A 23063-nucleotide genomic window follows, 5' to 3' on the forward strand; every position below is an offset into this window, starting at 1 on the left:
ATTTGCCTTGTGTGCAGCCGATCCAGTACAGACAGTGGTTCGAATCCCGGCATAACCATATGGTCCCCTGAACCATTCCAGGAGCAATTTCTGAGCCAGAGCCAGGAGTAACTCCTGAACGCTGATGTGTGTGACCCAAAAATTAAAAAAAAAAATCTCTTCAAAGAAAGGTTCTCTTGCAACCAGCAGACCTTGGGACATCACATCCTTGTGCAGTACTTAAACTACACAACTCTCTGCAACAGTGTGCTTGCCTACTCGGGTCTTCAAGCTGTGTCCTCGGGAGTGCTGTCTTTAACTCCACACACCTCTCTCTCAACCTGTCCCAGCTCTTGGGTGCGGGAGGGTCCCCCCCCCCCACTTACTGCAGTTGCGCTCATCCGATTGGTCATCACAGTCTGCGTCTCCATCACAGCGCCAGCCGGCATTGATGCACAAGCCACTGTCACACATGAATTCCCCAGAACGACAAGGCTGGTGGGAGGCTGGAGAGACACAGCCATGGGCTGCACATGGGGTCTCCCAGCAGCCCAGAAAGGCCAGATTCTGCCCTCTTGGCTCCTCCCTCCCTGCCTATGAGACCCAGAAAACTTAGCCCTTGAGCTCCTGCCCCAGCTGGCAAGGGTGTCCTGCTCCACACGAGTCCTTCCTGGCAGGGCCTCCCAGTCTCCTGGCCTCCACCTCTGCCCTCCCGGCTGGCCGCCCAGTGCTCACAGCAGTCAGATTCGTCGGACCAGTCTCCGCAGTCATCATCGCCATCGCAGTGGTAGATATCCAGGATGCAGCGGCCATAGGCGCACTGGAATTCCTCTAGGTTGCAGGGGGGTGCGGGCACTGCTGAGGCTGGAGGGGAGGCAGGGCAGGAGGAGCTGCACTTAGGACTATGCAGGGTCAGGGCCTGTGTCCTCCATTCAGGCCACATTTAACAGCCCCAACGCCAGAGATGGAGCCACTCAGGGGCCTTCTAGGAGATCCTCATATCCAGCAGAAGGGTAGGGAGAGAACCCCAGCCTGGCTCCCAATTTATGCGCTCCATAGCCTCCCTAAAGCTCCAGCAGAGAGCCCAGTGCCCAGGCAGCTGCAGGCACTCACGGCAGCTCTCCTCGTCTGAGCCGTCCTTACAGTCTGTGTCCCCATCGCAGTACCAGTGTCCCGCGATGCAGCTCCCATCGCTGCAGCGGAATTCCTTGTCTGAACACTTGCGCATGTCTGGGCAGGAAGGGACAGAGACAGGTCCTGAAGGATCCTACAGGTCATCCTGCTCCCATTCTCCCCCAAGCCCAGACACCTGGTCTCCAGGTCGGCAAGATCCACAGAGACAGGGATAAATAAGTATGGGGCCTTCGAGTCTGGGGTGTGGGGGCACTGCTTGGCATCTCCTGACACTCCAGCTGTTTCAACTTCCTGGGCAGTTCAGGATTCTGTTGTTTTGTTTATTTTTTTTTTTGGACACACCCAGCAGTGTGCAGGAGTTACTCCTGACTATGCACTCACAAATCACTCCTGGCAGTGCTCAGAGTGGGAATCCAGGCATTGAACCTGGGTTGGCTGTGTGCAAGGCAAACACCTGATGTTCTATGGCTGCGGCTTACAATGCAGGGTTCTGGCACCACCATCCCGATGCCACTCACCGCATTGCTCATCACTGTTGTCTCCACAGTCATTATCGCCATCACAGTGCCACAGACTCCGGATGCAGTAGCCGTTCTGGCAAGGGAATTCGTCTTCTTCACACTCCCGGGGGGCTGTGGGCATAGAACCAATAGGCTGTTGCAGGCGGGGGGCACCAGGAACACCAACCCAGCAGACCAGCTGACAGCTGGGGACATGTCTTTGCACCAGAGGACCATGGGACAAGCCCCAGGGGCTAGCCTGGGCTCCTGTGTGGTTTCCTTCCTTCCCAATAACATCCCCGTGGGGGCACTCACGGCAGTCCTGCTCATCTGAGTCGTCCTCACAGTCATTGTCTCCGTCGCACACCCAGGAGCGGCGAATGCATTTGCCGTTGTCACAGTGGAAGTCAAGAGGGGAACAGGTGGGCAGCACTGGTCCAGGAGAGAAAGGACAAAAGGCATCAGGCTGGGGTCCTGCCTGGAGTGGCATCCTTGGGTCAGAACCCAACACCCAACACCCCTTGTGCCAAGTCCATCCCACCCGGGGTGAGTCCCAGACCCTGACTCCTGCCCTCGCTGATGGAGGAACAAAGCAGAGTATGTAGCTAAAAAGAGAGAGAACATTCAAGGGACTCGCTTTTCCCACCTGGAGGAAGAAGCCAAAGTTGGACAAGAACTGGGTGCTGAAAGGAGATAATGTGATAGGTCTGATACCCTCAGTAACAATAACAGAAACAAGCCTGTGTTTGTGCCTAAAAAGGGGGGAGGAGTAGAAACAAAGAGAGAGAGAGTGTGTGGGAGAGGAAGGAGAAAAAGAGAGAGAGAGAGCAAAAAAGAGAAAGAGAGAGAGAAGAAAAATGTCTGCCCCAAAGACAGGCAGGTGGAAGGGTGGGAAGAATTTTTGGGACATTAGTGGCAGGGAACGTGCACTGGTGAAAGGTGTTGTACACCTGTATGACTGAAACTCAATCATGAACAACTGTGGGGGAAAAAAAATCCAACCATATTATGAACAACCTTATAATCATGGTGTTTAAATAAAGTAATTCAAAAAAAGAAGAGGCCAAAGAACTCAAACCATAAGAGAAAGCAGCCAGAAAATCTGAAGAAACATGAGAAAGGGGAATATCTACTCTCTCTGCCTCTTCTTAAATGATGATTGACACCTCTGGACCCAAGCTCCTTTTCTAGAATTTATCACTATTTATCAACTCCAGCAAGGCAGCCACCTACAGGGTAGTGCAGGAGGTTCTCAGGACAATGGGGATAACGGAGGTCTTTGGAGATAAGGCAGAAGAAAGAGCTACATGCAAGCCAGACATTTACCATCATCATAATTAGCCTGGCTGGTTAGTTAATCAGGCCTGGCTGTAGCTTTCATTTTTATTATTATATAATTAGCCACCCCAGCCACCCCAGACACAGGTGTTGCAGGTTGAGGCTGCACTCTTGTGCCCAGACAAGACACCCAATCTATCGGGCCTATGGTGTTCATTCCACTAATGGCAAGGAAGACTGGCAGGGAATCAAAGATTTCTTACAAAGCTTAAAAAAAGATGTGACCCAAGTACCCCTGTGAGAGCCATAGAAATAATAGGCAAGGCCTATTTTTAATCTAATAATAGTCTAGTATGCATGATTTTTGTTTTAGTTTTGGGCCAAACCCAGCAGTGTTCAGGAGTTATTTGTAGCTTCTGCATTCAGGAATTATTCCTAGTAATGCTTGGGGGGGATCACATGGGATGCCCGGGATCAAACCTGGGTCAGTTGCATGCAAGCAAACACACTGCCTACTGTGCTATATCACTACAGCCCTCTACTATTCATATTTAAAAAAAATGCATAGGGGCTGGAGACAGGGGTTAAGGTGCTTGCCTGGCATGAGGATGCAACCCTAGTTTATATCTCCACTACCACATATGGTCCCAATGCACTGACAGGAGTCACTCCTGAGCACAGAGCCAGGAATAGCTTCTGAGCACAGCTGGGTGTGGCCCCCCAAAACCAAAAAAGCACAACTAATGTCAGGGATGAACCTCTGGTATTGGGCAGTCCCTGTAGATGGGAAGTCCTGGGTTTGGAACCACACACACAAATGCACAAATAACCATACAATTGTCACATGCACAGAGCTGTAGTGAAAAGGCTGTAGGGCTAAGTATGTTTCTCTACTTGGGTCACCAGTTTTCCACTGGATAGACAGGGAAATGCGGGACTATGGAAGGATGAAAGCTGGGCAAGCTATGAAGAAACCACCATCTGTGACACTTGTCACTCTGGCAAGAGTTCCTACCCACACTCACACTCTGACCCAGAACAATCTATCCCAGCATCCTGCTGTGCCCCAGTGGTCTGCCTTTGACCACAGCCCGTTCCATTGCCACCACCACTCCCACTGTCCCAGGAGGCTCTTACTGCATCCGTCCTCATCGCTGTGGTCCCCACAGTCATTGTCACCGTCACACTGCCATTGGGCGGGGATGCAGGTACACTCGCCCAGGGCACTCACTGCACACGTGAAGTGACTCCGGCCACAAGCACACTCAGGGCTGCTGGCTCGACCTAGTGGGAGGCAACAGAACAAGTGAGGCTGGGTAGGGGCTCTGAAGCAGGGTGAGCACTTACCTTGCACATAAGGTCCTGGATTCGATCCCCAACACAACAGGTAACTAAAAAAAACAAAAACAACAACATTCCCAGAGCTGCTACTGGGAAGGTCAGGCAAGGAGCCTTGTTTCTGCCCGTGAATAGATGCTTGGGGTACAAAGACCCTGCTGAGCTGTATTCAGTTGGGCATCTTCTGTGATGGAGCTTTTGGAAACAAAATACCACCCCTTAAGACCCAAGAAAAAATAATGCCACCTGGAAGAGCAGAGCTTTTTAGTTTGTTTGGGTTTGGTCATACCTGACAGTACTCCGTAATCACTCATGGCGGGCCTGGAGGACCATATGGGTAGACCCCCAAGTAGGCCTTGTGCAAGGTAAATGCTCTATCCGCCATTCTATTGCTCTTGCCCCAGTGTGGGAGGTCAGAGCTCTTGGGGGGAAGGGGAGCAGGGGACATCTGGAGTGTTACCAAGAGATCTCCATTTATCTTCCTTCCTTCCTTCCTTCCTTCCTTCCTTCCTTCCTTCCTTCCTTCCTTCCTTCCTTCCTTCCTTCCTTCCTTCCTTCCTTCCTTCCTTCCTCTCCTCCCCTTCCTCCTTCCCTTCCTTCCTTCCCAAACTAGGTAGAGATGATGGCGTGGTCGGTGCTATATGGAGTCTCCGGGGTCAGTGGTCAAGGAATACAAAACAGAAAAACCAGAGCCAAGTTTAAGATGAGGATCCATCAGGGAAGGAAATAGCAGGTGGCTCTGAGGGCCCAAGAATCACTTTGCAGAAGGATGACTGGGAGAAAGGGCCCAACAGGCCATCCAGTGTGAGGAGACAGGCCCCACCTCTGCAGCGCCCCTGGACATCCCGGTGAGCGTCCAGCAATCTGCCAGGCCAAGTCCCATGACCAGTAGCTGTGCCCCCCGGCCCAGCAGGATGCCCTGGATGGCGTGTGAATGGCTCAGTGCCCCGGCTCAAGCTTCTGCTGAAACAAAGGGCTCTGCCAGGGTCACTCCCCCTCCCAGCATTCAGCTAACCCCCTATGCAGCTGCAGCTGGGAAAAAGGCGCCCCTTTCCCCTTCTTTCCCTCAGCTTCAGGCAGGCTGCAGCTGGGAAATCAGCACTAAAATTGCCCCTTCCCATCCTTTCCTCCCTCCTTGGGCCCAGGCACCTCACTTTTGACCCCTCTCCTGCATATAAGTCTTCGGCTTACATTACAGCAACTCAACCCAACTTAGTGCACAGGCCCAGGAGGAAAGGGTGCCTCCTCCAAAAGCAGGGCATATAAGGCCAGAGTGATAGCACAGTGGTAGGGTGTTTGCCTTGCATGTGGATGACCCGGGAAGGACTTGGGTTCAATTCCTGGCATCTTATGTGGTCCCCCGAGCCTGCCAGAAATGATTTCTGAGTGCAGAGTCAGGAGTAATTCCCGAGCACCGCTGGGTATCATCCAAAAGTCACCGCCCCCCCCCCCCCGGAAAAAAAATAAAGCGGGGCATAGTCCTAGATTATGGTAGGACTATTAGCCATGGTACATCAACACCCTTATGTTCATTACCATAATGCAGGAGTTCCTAACTAGTGCTGGAGGGAGGAGAGAAAGAAAGGGATGAATTGACCAGAGAGATAGTACAGTGGGTAGGGTGCTTGTTTAATACACAGCCGATCTGGGTTCCATACTGATCAACACGTATGGTCCTCTGAGCTCTACCAGGGGTGATTCCTGATTATGGGAAGGAAGGAAAGAAGGAAGGAAGGATGGATGGAAGGAAGGAAGGAAGGAAGGAAAGAAGGAAGGAAAGGGAGGAAAGAAGGAAGGAAAGAAGGAAGGAAGGAAGGAAGGGGCCAGAGTAGTGGCACAAGTGACAGGGCATTTGCCTTACACATGGCTGACCCAGGATGGACCACAGTTCAATCCCCTGGCATCCCATATGGTCCCCCAAACCAGGAGCGATTTCTGAGTGCATAGCCAGGAGTAACCCCTGAGCATCACCAGGTGTGGCCCAAAAACCAAAAAAAAAAAAAAAAAAAAAAAAAGGAAGGAAGGAAGGAAAGAAGTTAAGTATGGACAGATGGATGGATGAGTGAGAAAAGAGATAAATGGCTGATAGGTAGATATATAAACAGATGGATGAATGGAGATGGGTGGATTGGCAAATGGATGAACAGATTGAATTGGTAGATAAACAATGATCCAAAGGATAGCCTTTTATAGCAGTAAATCCCTGAAACTACAGGCAAAATGTACACTTCTAGAGTGAAGGACCAGAGCTTCCATCAGGTTCTCAACTGAAGCCCTGCCTGACCTCCCCACATGCCTAGAAAAGATGCAAGCGTTTGGGGGAAGCCATTTGAGGTGGCATCTGTGGACTTTCAGGAAGTTGGAAACCAGGCTTTGTGCTCCTAAGTCTCCATAGTAGCACACAGGGACTCTATTGCTGGGGAGCCTGAGCCCCCGCTGCCCCTATCTAGAAGAGGATGGGGACTTTCCTCCAAACAGAACCCAGAAGCAGAGCCTGAAGGACTTGTATCCTGTAGCCAGCTCAGCTCAGCTGGGTAAGCAGAGCTCCTGGAGGGGAAACTCTGGCAGGATCCAACAGGCAAGACTCAGGAATGCCAAAGCGTCCACATATGGGGCTGTCAGGATGTGGTTCTTTCATGGGGAGGAAGCTCAGAGGTGCCCACCAGGGAGGTTTTTGCAGCACAGGTGCAGCCATGGGCAAGATCTGGCAATGGAGGGAATTGATGTTCTTCAAGTACCTCACAGGAAACAGGACAGGCCCAGCTCAGGGTTAAGGAGCCCCAGATTTCTACAGAGAGCCACTGTAGTGAGAGGAGAGGAAGTATCAGTAATGAGAGAGGAACAGTAGACTGGGGGGAGGTGGTCACTGGGCCTACAGTACTCAGATTTGATACCCAGCTGGGACACCTCAAAAAAGTCACAGCCTCTCTAAGCCTATTTCCTCATTTGTGAAAAGATCACAAAGATGGTTGGCCCAGGCCCTGGAACCCCATAGATACTTGATACACGGAGAATAGGAGTGGGGGTGTATAGAAAAGTGCAGGTTATATTTTCTCGGGAAACCTTTATGGGCTTTAAGAATATAAGCATTGGACGAGAGAGAGAGAGAGAGAGAGAGAGAGAGAGAGAGAGAGAGAGAGAGAGAGAGAGAGAGAGAGTATAGGGATTAATGCGCTTGCCTTGTATGTTGCCAGACTCAAGATTGATCATGAGCACTGCATATGGTCCCCTCTCCAGCACTGCCAGGAGTTGATCCCCAAACATAAAGCCAGGAAGATAAGTCCTAAGTATTACTAGATGTGGCCCCAAATCCCTTTTTCCCAAAGAACATAAATACCATGGCCAAGGAGGTATCTCAAAGGGCTGAAGATATGCTTTGCAGATACAATCCCTGGCACCATAAAGCCCCACAGCATAGGCAGAAATGCTTCTTTCCCATGAAAAAAAAAAGAAAAAAAAAAAAAAAGAACCAAGCCCCAGGACTGTAAGAGCAAGAATAGCAGTATTGAGGCACTGCAAGCAAAGAAGGGCCTTCAGTTTTTTTTTTTTTTTTAAAGACACCTTTCCTCCCCTCTCTACCCACCTTGGGCTGTGTGATAACAGAAGTCCAGGTTTCCCTGGCAGATTCCAAGAACAAAGCATTCCTTGGGGTGGGCACTGAGCTCCTTGCAGGCAGCTAAAGAGTCAGCACTTTCTGCCTGTCAGAGCAGCATCTGAGCATCAACCTGTCAAGGTCAGGCAGAACCTTGGCTGGAGCCTTCAACCGCCAACAGTCGCTTTAGACTCCCTGAAGAAACCCCATCCCCGGGGGAGTCCTAGAGGTGGAATTCAGCCTTTTTACTCCAGTGCTGGCTGTAAACAGAAAGGGCAGCTTTTAACCCTTTTAAAAGGAAAGAATGGAGAGGGAAGAAAAGGAACAAATGACTGCTGGTTGCAACACCAAGTCTTTCTTGAATCAAGTGTGAAGTTAGAAAGCTTAGCCTTGCAATCTAGAGCTTAAAGCAGTGCAAAGCCTCCTCAGATCCGGGCCTTTGAATTAATGCAATACAACCCAGAAAGTGCTCTTCAAAGCCTTCAGTATTCCTAATTGTCTAGTGTTAAATTGTTTAGTGTTGGGGTACAGGTTCTCCTGGGTCTTAATCTTAGCCATTCGACACTTGACTTTGTTTGTTTGTTTGTTTTGGCCACATCCGGTGACTCAGCTCAGTGGTTACTCCTAGCTACTCCCACAGAAATCACTCCTGGCTTTGGGGTGCCATATGGGATGCCAGGTATCAAACCCAGGTCCGTTCTAGGTCAGCTGTGTGCAAGGCAAATGCCCTACCACTGAATTATTGCTCTGGTCCCACCACCTGACTTCTGACTACCTTCTATACAGGGCAAAATGGGCACCATCTTGATGGAACATTAGACATGGGGAACATGGGAATAGACAACAGATTCCAGATCAGTGCCTACTTCTGAATAGAATTTTTTTTGTTTTGGTTTTGTTTTTTGGGCCACACCTATTTGATGCTTCAGGGTTACTCCAGGCTAAGGGCTCAGAAATTGCCCGGGGCTTGGGGGGACCATATGGGACGCTGGGGGATCGAACCACCAGATCAGTGCCTACTTTTGCCATTAACTGTATAACGCAGTAGTAACAAGCTGATGCCTATCTCTCGAGCCTCCCTTTGCTCATTCGTAAAATGGGGTAAATAAAAGTTGAGCCACAAAGGTTTTTTTTTTTTAAAAGACTGAATGAAATAATTCACATAAAGGGCTCAGCCCAGGGTGGGTTCACAGCAAAGCCTGTAGCTTCCTGGGCTCCAGAGAATTCCAAGCACTTCCCAAAGTGCCAAATGTACAGGAGTTAATCAATTTACATCATCAAGCTGGGAGTTGGCTGCTGAGGACAGGGAGAGGCACAGGGAAAATCTGTTCATTGTCTAAGGTACGAAGTTGGGGTCAGCGTCCATACTTAGCCTAGAGCCTTTATTCCTTTTTTTTTAATTTTTGGGTCACACCCAGCAGCGCTCAGGGGGTTACTCCTGGCTTTACGCTCAGAAATCGCTCTTGGTAGTCTCGGGGGACCATATGGGATGCTGGGATGCAAACCACCGTCCTTCTGCATGCAAGGTGAATGCCCTACCTCCATGCTATCACTCCGGCCTATTGAGCCTTTATCCTTGACCTGTAATGACCCTACCCAGGCAGGTCTGGAGTCCACTCACTGGACAGACTTCCTGTAAAAGGTAATGTTATTGCAAGAATGTCCAAAACTTGAGAGGTGCAAAGAGGAATCAAGAAAGCAGACTCCTGGCTCCTTCATTTTCTGCAGTTTCCTTTAGCAACAGGTGTGAGTTTGTGTCTCAAGCCAGGATGTTGCCTTCTGTCACTAAGGCCCAACAATAAATTTTTTCTTTGTGTGAAAATGGGTGATGAAAGATGGCCAGTCTCTAGCCATATACTTTGAGTCAATGACTCAATGATGTCTTAGTCCAGAGAATAACTGGGTTTCAATAATATTGATTAAATATATACTTTTTTGTTTTGTTTATGGATCACACCCAGAGGCACTCAGGAGGTACTTCTAGCTCTGCGCTCAGAAATTGCTCCTGGCAGGTTCGGTGGTAGAGTGGGGTATGGGGACCATATGGGATGCTGGGGATTGATCCACCATCCATCCAGGATTGGCCGCATGCAAGGCAGACACCATACTGCTGTGCTATCTCTCTGGCCTCCTGATTAAATATCTTTTGAGGGTGGAGGGTCACACCCAGCAATGCCCAGGGCTTACTCCTGGCTTCGTACTTAGGATAACTTCTGGTAACTAGGGGGACCTTATAGGATGCCTAGGATCAAACTAAGATCGGTGGCATGGAATGCAAGTTCCCCACAACTGTGCTATCTCTCTAGCCCAATTGAATATATTCTTACTGATAAGTTTCTCTTGACAGTGTTCAGGCCATGTTTGCATTTTGGTTGGATGACTTTAATACTCCTGAGTTGCATCTCTAGATCTCTCTGGATGGGGTCCCAGAGAGCTAGGAAAGCCAATGAGATATTAATCTCCATACTGCAGAACCCCAGAATCTGGACTGTGCCTGAGCTTTCTAAGAAGCTTCCCAAAGTTTGACAGACATTCCCCCCATCTTCCATAGAGTGTCCCATTGCAGTCAAGAGACCCAAAGGGGACACAGTGATCACACACTGTCACAGATCTACTTCTTTCCAAAGTAGTTTAACCAAAGATGAGAAGGCAGGGGCTGGAGAGAGAGAGTCCAGAGTTTAAGGCAAGTTTGCAGGCAACAAACCTCAGTTTGATACCTGCCACCATATATGGTCAGTACCCTGAGACCTGCCAGAAGTGATCCCTGAACATAAAGCCAAGAGAAAACCCTGAGCACAGGCTAGTGTGGCTCAAAACAAAATAAAAACAAAACCCAAAGTTGGGGTAGCAGAAGGAAGGAGTGCTCCGGGCATGTACAGGGATCACTGCAGGAAAGGTAAAAATCCATCCTAGGTTAAGTAAATGATATATACTTTTTTATTTTGGGGGCCACACCTGATGGTGTTTAGGGCTTACTCTTGACTCTGAGCTCAGGGATCACTCTAGGCAAAGCTTGGGGAACCTCACAGGGTATTGGGGATTCAACCTGGTGCAAGGCATTATTATCCTGCCTACTGTACCATTTTTCTGGTTCCAGATATATACATTTGTAAAGTTCTGGAATACTATTTTCTTTTATGGGGTGGGGGCACACCCAGCAGTGCTCATGAGGTTATTCCTGGCTTTCTGCTCAAGTGCATACCCTAGTAATGCTCAGGGGAACATATGTGGTGCTGGGGATTTTCACCTGGGTCTCAGCCACTACAGCAGCACACAAGACCAGTATCTCACCTCCCTACTATCTTTCTGATCTTTGTTGCTGTTGTTTGTTTCTGGACCACACCAGGTGGTTTTCAGGGGCTACTTTCATCTGGAGGCTCAAGGGAGCAGATGGAACCCCAGATCCCTGTGTATCAAACATGTGTACCAGCCAGCTGAGCCATCTCTCTCGGTGAGGAAGAGAATATTCTTAAGCAAAAGTTCTCTCCAGTCCTGTCCATTGTCAGCAACTAACAGTGAGGAGATAAACCCTATTTCAGGAGAAGTTCCAGGAAATAACTCCCAGCTAGTCCAGGCCAAAGGCTTATCCACTGACCGACTCCTTGCTGCCTGCTCAGAAGGTAACTTGCTCTGATGGGGAGGCCCATGTAGCAAGATGAAACAGGCACAGAGGGAGGAATGGTTGGAAGGGGACCCAAGGAAGTGGATAGAACCCCACCCCAAGGTACCTGGGATCTGTACCCTAAGCAGTTTCTGCTTGAGAGGACAGAGCTAACAGCAGAAATAGCAGAATGAACCCCAAGAAAGGTAAATACTTAGTAACTGGAGGCAGCCAGAAAGTGAATTATCTCCTGGTACTGTCCACCTGGGCCCAAGCAGTCCCTACTAGGCTGGATGTCCTCATAAATACTACTGTCCCAGTAGTCCCAGTATGTCTTTTACTCCAACATTTAACCCACTCTAGGATCACCGTTCACTAGCCCAGAAACTCCCCACAGTGGAAATTATATGATAGCAAAGCTTTGCCTCTGCCTTCAAGGTGTGTAATATAATCCTTGGTATGAAGATGATTACTATACATTTATAAAATGAGTAGATGAATGAATGATATGTTTTTCTCTAGAGGTTTGTGAGAGTTGAAGTCAATGAAAAGAGTATCAGAGGGGTCGGCGAGGTGGCGCTAGAGGTAAGGTGTCTGCCTTGTAAGCGCTAGCCAAGGAAGGACCACAGTTCGATCCCCCGGTGTCCCATATGGTCCCCCCCAAGCCAGGGGCAATTTCTGAGTGCTTAGCCAGGAGTAACCCCTGAGCATCAAATGGGTGTGGCCCGAAAAACCAAAAAAAAAAAAAAGAGTATTAGAAATTAAAACAATTTCTTATTTAACCCTTATTCAAGAAAACAGCAATATTTTGATTTTTTGGTTTTATTTATTCGAGGGTCACACCCTGTGGTGCTCAGGGCTTACTTTTGGCTCTGCAATCAAGGATCACTCCTAGTGGGCTAAGGAAAGCATATGGGATTCCAGGGATTAAACCTGAATCAGCCACAAGCAAGGCAAGAATCTTACTGCTCCAGTCCTCCAATATATATTAATTTGAGGGCATACCAGGTGTGCTCAGAGGTTACTCCTAATCCTGCACTCAGAAATCACTCCTAGCAGTACTGGGGGGGGGGCATGTGGGATGCCAGGGATCAAACCCAAATCGGCTGTGTGCAAGACAAGTACCCTATTTGTTGTACTATCTCTCTGTTCCAAAAGAAATCGTTTTAAGGCAGTTTCATTGCCTTATCCAAATTAAGTTCATGCCCTTAAGACCTTAAGAGTAGGGGCCAGAAAGATAGCACAGTGGCAGGGTGTTTGCCTTGCATGCAGATGGATGGTTCGAATCCCGGCATCCCATATGATATGGTCCCCCGCGCCTGCCAGGAGCAATTTCTGAGCACTCCTAAGCACCACTGGATGTGACCCAAAAACCAAAAAAAAAAAAAAAAAAAAAGAGAGAGAGAGAAAGAGAGAGAGTAGGGGAGATAGCTCAAAAGGTTAAGTAATGAGGTTTTACAAGCTAGAACCCTAGGTTTATTTTATTTTATTGTATTTTTTTGGTTTTTGGGTCACACCCGGCAGCGCTTAGGGGTTACTCCTGGCTCTATGCTCAGAAATCGCTCCTGGCAGGCTTGGGGGACCATATGGAATGCCGAGATTCCAACCACTGTCCTTCTACATGCAGGCAAGTGCCCTACCTCCATGCTATCTCTCCAGCCCATGAACACTAGGTTTGACCCCCAGTTCTGCACATCCCAACTCACCATGAGTGGTTCAAAATTTAATAAAATTGCAGAATTCCTTTCGGTCACTAAATGATCAGCCTATGATACTGATGCAACATTTTGACTTTACTTAGTTTGAACTGGACCTGGTGAGGTCCTCCACTCTACAGGATAGAAGGTGCAGACCACTGGCCACAGCAGCTTTAGCTTCAACACAGAAAAGAAGTTCTTATTGGTCCCACTCCAGCATTAGGAGGCAGAAAGAAAAGATCATGTTAAGAACCTGGGAGCAGGGTTGGACTGATAGCACAGCAAGTAAGGTGCTTGCTTGCCTTGCCTGTGGCTGACCCAGATTTGGTCCCTGGTACCCCAAGCTCACTAGGAGTAATCTCTGAACACATAGCCAGGAGTGAAATCTGAGTACTGCTGTGTGTAAAAAGGAAAGGGAAGGGAAGAAGAAAAAAGGAAAGGAAAAGAAGGAAGGAAAGAAGGAAGGAAGGAAGCAAGGAAGGAAGGAAGGAAGGAAGGAAGGAAGGAAGGAAGGAAGGAAGGAAGGAAGGAAGGAAGGAAGGAAGGGGGATAGGAAGCATGGAAGCAAGGAGCAAGCCCTGGACAAGTTATCAAATCTTTTTTTCATTTTTGTTTTGGGGCCATACCTGGCAGTGCTCAGGACTACTGGCTCAGTCATTGGGAGATCACTCCCAATGGGGAGAGAGAACCTTGTGGTGTCACCCAGGCCTCTCCCTCTGCAAAGTATGCGCTCCAGTGTATTGAATATTTTCTCATTTCTGAATCTCTTTCAACCTTAGTTTTTCAGGAAAACTGGAATAAAAGTCCTTTACTACATAGGAAGTTCATGAGATTTAAATGAGTTAATTCCTATAAAAGCACTTGGCATAATGCCAAGAACACTCACCACTCTCAATAAACTGAAGTTCTTGCCTTTACTATACTGACTCACCATGAATTGCCTTATCTTATTAGGACAGTCGGGTTAATGATTAAGACCTTCTATTTCAGGGCTGAGATGTCCAAAAACCCTCCTGTGGACCACTCCCTGGGCTTAAGTGGTGGCATAAATGATCCTATAAAGAGGTAGAAAATAGCACAGAAGACAGGAGACTGCTTTCCTGCTTCTCTGTGGCAGAGTCCAAAGCACATGACATTCTTTATTCTTATCTGATTTACCAGCGACCAGTTTAATTCTTTTTTTTTTTTTTTTTTTTTTTTTTGGTTTTTGGGCCACACCCATTTGACGCTCAGGGGTTAGTCCTGGCTATGTGCTCAGAAATCGCCCCTGGCTTGGGGGAACCATATGGGACGCCGGGGGATCGAACTGCTGGCTGTCCGTTCCTTGGCTAGCGCTTGTAAGGCAGGCACCTTACCTCCAGCGCCACCGCCCGGCCCCCAGTTTAATTCTTTTTTTTTTTTTTTTTTTTTTTTTTTTTTTTTGTGGTTTTTGGGTCACACCCGGCAGTGCTCAGGGGGGTTATTCCTGGCTCCAGGCTCAGAAGTTGCAGTTTAATTCTTATTGTCAGCCACTTCTATTGTCATGGGGGAATTATGATGATGATGCTATTATGAAATTATTCATATAATTATTATTAGCACCATCATCTGAGTATGTCCTATCTCTCAACAAGGTCCTGGAGCTCTCTGACACTAGGCAACTCCATACTGGTCTTTAAAATTTGACTTACCCTACCTAGGGGCTATGTCAACATTTCATCTATCCAGGTGCTAGAGAAGAAGGTTCAGTGGTTAAGGCACTTGTCTTGCAGTTTGATCCCCCAAACTGCATATGGTTCCCTGAGTACCACAGCAGTGATCCCGGAGTTCATAGCCAAGAGTAGGCCCTGAGCACAGCCAGATGTAGCTCCAAAGCTCCAGCAAAATAAAATACAACCCTGCCAATTTCACAGATCCAACAGAATTCAAATTGATTGTGGGGGTCTTCTAGGAAAAGTGACTCAAACACTGCTCTCCTTTGCCCCACTTCTCAGATCACAAGGCCCATCCCTAACACCTGGAGTCAGGGAGTCATAAACCACCCCTTCCCAGCATCAAAAAAGCACCTGAAAAGTGGTTCTGCCTGTCCTGCGTGTCCCTGAGGATGACTAAAAACCAAGGGGGAAAGTTTCCGCTAAGAAGAAATAAAGTTTCCGGTCTTAAACTCCTGGGACAATTTGGATATAAAATATTCTCTCTCCAAGACAGTCCAGGTAAAGGCCTTAAGCTCTGGGCTCTATTCCTGGTGCTATTACCTGCTAGCTGGTGATAGCAGATGACACTGAGATTTAGTTTCTCCTAAGTAAGGAAAAATTCTGACAGGGACTGAAGAAACAGTTCAAGGATTAAGGTGCTTGTCTTGCATGGCTAACTCTGGTGGGTTCCCTGCACCCAAGGTGCCCTGAGCATCTCCAGAGGTGGTATGAATATTTCTGGCACTGTAAGGCTAAGAAGTCAGCATCCTCAAACCCTTTTATCAACCACTACTAGCCTGATTGGTTGAGAAAAACCAGGAGGAGCCCTCAGGCCTCTTGAGTGCCCTGTGGGAGAACCAAAAAGTATATCTGAAAAGAGAGAAAGGGCCAAAACAATAATATACTGGGTAAGGCATTTTGCCTTGTCCACTGCTAACCAAGGTTCCATCTTCGGCAACCCACAGGGCCCCCTGAGCACCACCAGGAGTGTTTCCTGAGAGCAGAGCCAGGAGTGATCCCTGAGTGCCACCAGTTATGATTCCAAAATAAAAACAAAACAAAATTTAAAAAAGGAGAAAGAGGGGTCTGGGGCGATAGCACAGCAGTAAGGAGTTTGCCTTGCATGCGGCCAACACAGGATGGACCCCGGTTTGAATCATATGAGAATATGGTCCCCGAGCCTGCCAGGAGCAACTTCTGAGCACAGAGCCAGGAATAACTCTTGAGTGACACCAGATGTGACACCCCCAAAGGAGAAAGAACTAGTATAGCAGGTAGGGCATTTGTCTTGCATATGACCAACCTGAGGTCAAAATTTGGTACCCCATATGGTCCTGAGCTCACCAAATAATTTCTGAGCATAGAGACAGGAGTAACCTCTGAGCATCACCTGGTGTAGTTCCAAAATAAAACCAAACAAAAACAAAGACCGACAGGACCCTGATGGTGTCTACGTTTGAAGGCTGCCACACAGAGTCCCTGAGATAGTTCACACAAAACTTGCCACAGGAATAGGGAACAGAAAGAGATGCAGACATTCCAAGAGCCCAGGGAGCACAGCGACAGACCAACCATGCACCCCAGGTGGTCTCCTCTGGCCAATATTTTTTTTGGGGGGGGAGGTTTGGGTCACACCTGGCAGCGCTCAGGGTTACTCCTGGCTCTATTCTCAGAAATCGCTCCTGGTAGGCTTGGGGGGCCACATGGGATGCTGAGATTTGAGCCACCGTCCTTCTGCATGCAAGGCAAACACCCTACCTCTATGCTATCTCTTCGGCCCCATGACCAATAATCTTGAGCTGAAACTGTCACTAGGGAGTGACACCTTTGAGAGTTGCTCACTTTCACTCGGAATCTGTTCTTGCCACTTATTGAAACTGCCAGGGTGGGGACGTGAAAGAAAGAAAGAACAGGGCGCTCCTGGTTCTGCCGAGCAAGGCCTATGCTTTAGAACCTGCCCTTTCGCTCTGCTTTGTAGAAGGAAACAGTCAAACAAAGACACTGGCTATTTTTGTCCTTATCATGTTCCATGAGTGGTGGCAGTGGGATTCCCAAGGCCAGGACCATGGAAGAAGCTGAGAACACCCCCTTACTCCTCTACCTCACCCCCCAGATTTCCACTGTCCAGTTGACCCAGGAGACCCAAGGCAGCTGCAAAGATTGGCAAAATCATAGGGAACATATGGGACCTCCAAACCCTTAATTCTATGTGCTAATCAGATGTCAACCCACAGGACCCTCTCTGTACCTGCTGACCCTCTTCCAGATAGGTAAGTCTCGCTCACCCACCCTTGAGCTTTTGGGGACCCAGAAAAGCTGAGGTGATAAGTTAGTTATGCAGCAGCAACTTGGTGTGGCTTATTCTCAACTCTCAAAGATTTGCTCCCTCATTTTTGTTTCTGGCTTGGCTGTTGATTCTGATCCCCAGCTCAGCTCAGAGGTGAGGGGGGGGCATTCAGATGACCATGTGGGGGGGGGGGATGTGGTGAATCCTGGCCAGGCTCTCCCAGCTGAGGTTTGGACAACAACCTCTTCCTTCTAACTAGAGCAAGCAGCAGCAGCAGGGGGGCGTGAGTCCCTCCACTCAGCTGTGAACCCAGACTGTATTGCCTATGTGCCATAAAAGAAAGAAGTTGGCTTCCAAGGGTGGAAGAGGTGCATGGGGGCACCTAGGCTGTTTGCTTCTTGCTAAATCACAAAAAGCAGAACCCAAATTGAAGTCCATGGGCTGCCAAGAAACTCAGCTTGTTTTCCTGTCTGTTCTGGGTGACGGCACTTTCTGAGCCCCCCCCCCCCCACCAACATCACATCATTGGCACAGACTTAAAAGGAAGGAACAAAGAGACACCAGGGGTCAAGCTTTGGGGTGGAGGAGCTGAGCCAGTTGGGGACTTGAGATTCACATCAATTATCCTTGTACACTGACAAGATTGCTGAAAGCAGCCACTCCCCTTCTTATTCCCTCCACTCCCCAATTCCCTGTATTGGGACAATTGCTACCTTCTGAGCGCTGGGGTCTGCCATTTTTCAAGCCAGAGGGTTCCATCACCCAGGACCTCACCCTGGACCATGTCCAGGCCAACTACAGCAGAAACGGCTACTCAGAAGCACTTTATGGCTTCATAACCCTCTTTTCCGTAAGTATGAGCAGGAGGGGACCCTGCTTAGGTTTCATTAGGTGTGGGGGTGGAGTGAAGATAGCGCAAAGTCTTCAAAAAAGAAAAGTCAGTTGAAATGAAAGAAGGGCTTCATTTTTGCCCCTATATCACTCTAGTATAATTCACTGCTTATTTAAATCCCAAAGGGCAAGAACTACCCCCAATGCAATTGTACAAGCTTGGTAACAAATAGCTACTATTTATTCAGGCCTATAGTCACACAGGAGTTGTTAGGTTCTGCACTGAATGATCTGAACCTATTTTTCTTTTCTTTCTTTTTTTTGGGGGGGGCACACCCATTTGACGCTCAGGGGTTACTCCCAGCTACAAGCTCAGAAATCACCCCTGGCTTAGGGGAGGACCATATGGGACGCTGGGGGATCGAACCGAGGTCTGTCCTAGGCTAACGCTCGCAAGGCAGACACCTGACCTCTCACATCATCTCTCCCACCCCTCTTTTCTTTTTCTTTTCTTTTTTTTGGTTTTTGGGCCATACCTGGCTCTGCGCTCAGAAATCGTTTCTGGTTCAGGGGATCATATGGGAAGCTGGGGATCGAACCTGTGTCCATCCTAGGCCAGCTGTGTGCAAGACAAACACCCTACCACTGTACTATCACTCCAGCCCCCTAAACCTATTTTTCTCATTTATACCATCCGAGAATCACAAGTGATCATTCACTGCCATCATCTATATTGCCCCACTCCCCTATTTATAGATCAGAACCCCTGAAGTTCAAGGAGATTAAGTATTTTGCACAGAGTCACGATGAAATGCCAAAGTCCTGATTCAAACCCACGGCTGCTGCGTGTGCTTCTAAATCCTGGAGCTCTGCAAGAAATGATTAGATCATGGCCTGACAAATGGGAGCCTACTCAATGAATGAGTCAATGAATGGGTGCAGAGCTCCATGTCTGGAATGCTTTGGCGTGGTCAGGGAGGAAAGGAAAAAAAAAACAAAACCTGGTCCTGCCAGCACTCCACGCCGAGAGACAGCAAGCATGGACATTCACCCAAGCTATTTATAGGGCCACACTGGGAGAGTGGCAGCCAACATGGCAGCTTACAGTCTCCCCTAGGACACTGAATCCCACCATGCTGGGAAGGGGAGGAGGGCTTCAGATGCTGGCAATGAGTTGGCAGCTCAGCCAAGTCTGGGGCCCAGATGCCCCAAGTCCAGGCAACTGTGACAAACCTCATGGCTAAACTGCATCAAGGAATGTGGACCGACTGTGGCAGGAATCAGCAACCAACTTAGTCTACCAAGGGCACGCAACTGCCTGCTAGTCAGAAGATGTACCAATCATAAAGCAAACATTTATGGGTACCCCTTAAAGTGAACTGTCCTTTTCAGGACACTCTTGGTATTGATCTTCTCTTGGCAGCCACAAGTCAGTTTTTCCTCCCACTATTTTCTTTTCTTTTCAGGGGTCAGGATGAGTGAGTTAATCCATGGAAAGGGTGAGCAAAGACCTATAAATGACCCCATACTCCATGACCTCTTATGTTTCCTGCTGGCCCAGAAAATAAATATGTCCAATGTGCTCTGTGCCGGTCATGTTCAAGCTAAATTCCCTTGCACCTGTCATTCTTAATGCCATGTGCCAATCCCAAAGATGTCATTTGATACCCCACGAGGGACAGAAGAGGAAGTCCAAAATCATTGACAAGCCAAGCTGTCTTTCCCAAGTCTAGTAAGACTGAGATAAGGTCAAACCAGTAGCCTAACAAGACTGAATGAAAAGGGGACCTGATGGGAAGAGGTGACTTGATAGTAAGGGAACCCTATTTCAGTTCCTCATTTCCAAGTACCTTTAGAAACCACTTGCTTTCTACCTGAGCACTCTGGGGCGAAATTTCTAACTGTCACTTTCCCTAGAAGAGAACTCCAAGGCAAGCATGCTGTCCCTCTACAAATGGTGCAAAGATGGTCTGAGGCCTCATTTCCACCCTCCAGGGGATGGGATTCATGGCAAATACCAGCAATTAACTCTTCTTTTCAAATTTCTTCTTTTTTTTTGTTTTGTTTTGTTTTTGGGTCCCATCCAGTAGTGCTCAGGAGTTACTCCTGGCAGTGCTTGGGGAACTATAGAGAATGCCAGGGATCAAACTCAGTTTAGTGTGCAAGGCAAACGCCCTACCTCTCCAGCCCCTCTTACTTCTTCCGTTATTTTTTTTAAATTGTTGTTGTTTGTTTCTTTATTTTGGGGCACCTTGACATACTTTTTTTTTTTTTAATTTTTGGGCCATACCCAACAATACTCATTCTGGAATTATTCCTGGATCTGCATTCAGAAATCAACTCCTGTGAGGTTCGGGGAACTAAAAGGGACAACAAGAACTGAACCCGAGTTGACTGCATGCAAGGAAAAAACCTTACCCGTTGTATCATCCTGTCATACTGGGACTAATTCGTGACTTTGCACTCAGGGATCATTTCTGGTGGTACTCAGGTGACCATATGGGATGCCTGGGACTGAACTTGGGTTGGCCATGTGCAAAGCAAATCTACCTGCTGTTCATTCCTACTTTCGTTCCAGCCCCATTTCTTAAATCTTTAAGGTTGGAATAGGCTAAGGTACGAGGATTCTGAAAAAGCCCATCCCTGCAGTGTTTAAGCAGATGTCTTAAACTTTAGAGTCCTGAATTCCCTCCAAGTGGAAGTTGAGCTTATTTAATTGGCTGTGATCCACCTCTTCTCCCTGTACTCCTGAAATATAGTGTTACAGATCCTCAAGGGAGTATTTTTGGTTTGAACCCCTGCTCAGCTGCACTGGTGAGTTATGAATCTGTGCCCTCCCACTGCCAAGGATGCCTTGTATCAAGGGAGGTGAAGGTTAGATCTGCACGGCCTGAGGACTGTTCCTCATGGCACTCACAGACACCCACGTCCAGAGATTTCTATTAAGCATTTGTCCTTAAAAGAACCCAAAAAAGAGTTATCAAAAATCCTTTTATCCTTTTCCACTCCCTCTGTGAAGCACTAAATACACACACATCTCTATCTTCACTCTAAATGAGGTGCAGGCCATTTTGACAGCTCTGGAGCAGTGAAATCCTCTGAGCCTGTACCAGCCCAGAATCTTCCAGTCCACACCCCCCCCCCCCAATTCCCCAGGGGCAGGAGGCGACAATCCCCACCTCCTCTGGCTTTGTTGGTATCCGTTTTGAGTCTTTTTTTTTTTTTTTTTTTCCTAGCACTGTGCCATTTCCCTTGATCTTTTTCAAAACTTCCTCCAGGGGGCCGAGAGGAAAGTTCCATCTTCTTTCCTTGCAGCCCGAAGGGGGGAAACCCCCAAAATGCATAGCTGTCCCTTTAAGGGGCCCATGTGTTTAGGAAGAGCAGCCTACATTCCTACCCCAGTAGGGCCGCTGTCCCGACACGCCGAGGAGGCTACAAATAAACCTTGCAGGAGAGCCCAGGAGGGGGAGAGAGAGCACAGAACGCAGAGAAACTTTCAGGAACGTTGAGCCGGCCAGGCCACCGGGGCTTGGGGAAGCAGGCAGGGGGCAAAGAGTGGAGGAAGAGAAAGAACACTAAGTGGGCTTGGGATGAAGGGGGGAAAAAAGTCATTTTAAAACCCAAGGATAGTTTCAGTAACAGCTAGAAATAAACAGTTGGGATTGGGGAGGTAAAGCAGCTAGCTATAATCTCTGAAACAAGTGCCCAGACTTCTCCCAAAAAACCGCCCCAGCCAGGCAAGTTCTTGAAATGTGCACGGCACAGCAAAGAAAGAACCGGTGGTGGAAGTGGCATGCTGGATTGTAGGGAGCTTCAGAAAGGAAGGGTTAGTCCATTCTGAACCCCAACTCCAGGAGGCCAGCAAGCAGAACAAGCCTGCAAAGTAGGGAATCGCGGTGGGTGGGTGAATACACTGGGGTTGGGGGTGCAAAGATCAAAAGTCCTGCGATCTTGAGGGTGCAAAGCAGACAGGGAAAGCAGCTGCTCAAATCTCGGGGTGCAAGCCCCAGGGAGACCGATCCACCCCCACCCCCAAGGGCGCCGTCATCCCCACAGGCAACTGCAGCGTCCGGGACAGCCAACGCGAGCTTAACAAGGAGCAGATGATGAAGCGGCCGCGCCGCTGCCATGCATGCAGACGTGCGACTGACTCCCCCTTTCCTTTCCTTTCTCCGAGGGTCACCGCTAGGCCCAGCGACACCCGTCTCCCGTGGAGGGTCCGAGTCGCCTTCCAGCAGTTTCTTCCTTAGCTACCCAGCTTTCCCCCCAACTTTAGGAAGAATCCAGGGCAGGTAGCTTAGCTGATTGGTGCCAAGAGAGGAAACCCCCCAAAAAAACACCCCTGCGGGGAGATGCTGCGTGCAAGCAATGCCCCCAAGACCCTTGGATGGAGGCAAGGTCTGGCGTGTTCCCGGAGCAGAAGAGCCCCCCAGGCGTGCAAGAATTTCGACCCCAAAGGGACTCCCCCTGAAGAGAAAGGCTAGTTAGTTTAGTGCATGCTTTTTTCCCTTTTTTTCCTTTTTCTTTTTGCCTCCACGACCTTGCTCTTCTCCCGCGCCCCTTTCTTTGCACGCCTTCCTTTTGCACCGAGGACACGCAGACCCGGTCTGAACCCCAAAGGGAAGCCGCCCCCCGACTCCTGGCATTTCAAAGAACTTCGCGGCTCTTTGCAACCGTGCCCGGCCCAGCTCGGAGCTGGGGGCCGCTGCAGATTCCTTCCCCAAAATGGGGGGAGTCTTGAGGGGGGTCTCTTAGGGGCGTCTCTTGGGGGGGGTCCCGGGAAAAACTTTGCAGGCGGGCCGCTTACCGTGTGCGCAGAGCAGGGCGCCGAGCAGAAGCAGCAGCAGCAGCGCGCCCCACGGCTGCCTCATGGTGCACGCCGCGGCCACCCCGGCGCTGCCGGCCCCGGGGTGGGGGTCCCTCCGGGTGGGGGTCCCTCCCGCCGGTTCGGTTCCCGCGGGACCCGTGCGGCGCGGGGAGTTCGGAGCTCGGTCCCCCAGGTTTCGAGAAAGCGCACGATCGGTGCACGGCACCCCGACAGACGCTCGCCCTCCGGCCGCCGCTGCCTCCTCCAGTGCCGCCCGCGCGAGGCCGCCCCGCCAGGGGACCGGGAGGGGGGTGTCCCGACCCGGCCTCCCCGCCCCGCCCCCGCG

At 49.2% G+C, this 23063-nt stretch overlaps 1 protein-coding gene across 1 annotated transcript in view; it reads right to left on the reverse strand.

Annotated features, from left to right (window-relative positions):
* Positions 1–22828, reverse strand: part of LRP4 (LDL receptor related protein 4) — a 68969-nt gene extending 46141 nt beyond the window's left edge. Inside the window, exons 1-7 of the mRNA XM_049779516.1 lie at positions 22718–22828; positions 4029–4175; positions 1929–2045; positions 1632–1745; positions 1093–1209; positions 715–843; positions 366–485 (exon numbers count right to left, since the gene is read on the reverse strand). Coding sequence (XP_049635473.1) covers positions 366–485; positions 715–843; positions 1093–1209; positions 1632–1745; positions 1929–2045; positions 4029–4175; positions 22718–22781 — 808 coding nt within the window. The 5' untranslated portion in view covers positions 22782–22828. The remainder of the gene's footprint in view (positions 1–365; positions 486–714; positions 844–1092; positions 1210–1631; positions 1746–1928; positions 2046–4028; positions 4176–22717) is intronic.
* Positions 22829–23063: the final 235 nt, after the last annotated feature.

Source organism: Suncus etruscus, chromosome 9 (genome assembly GCF_024139225.1).
Source record: "Suncus etruscus isolate mSunEtr1 chromosome 9, mSunEtr1.pri.cur, whole genome shotgun sequence".
Classification (NCBI taxonomy): domain Eukaryota; kingdom Metazoa; phylum Chordata; class Mammalia; order Eulipotyphla; family Soricidae; genus Suncus; species Suncus etruscus.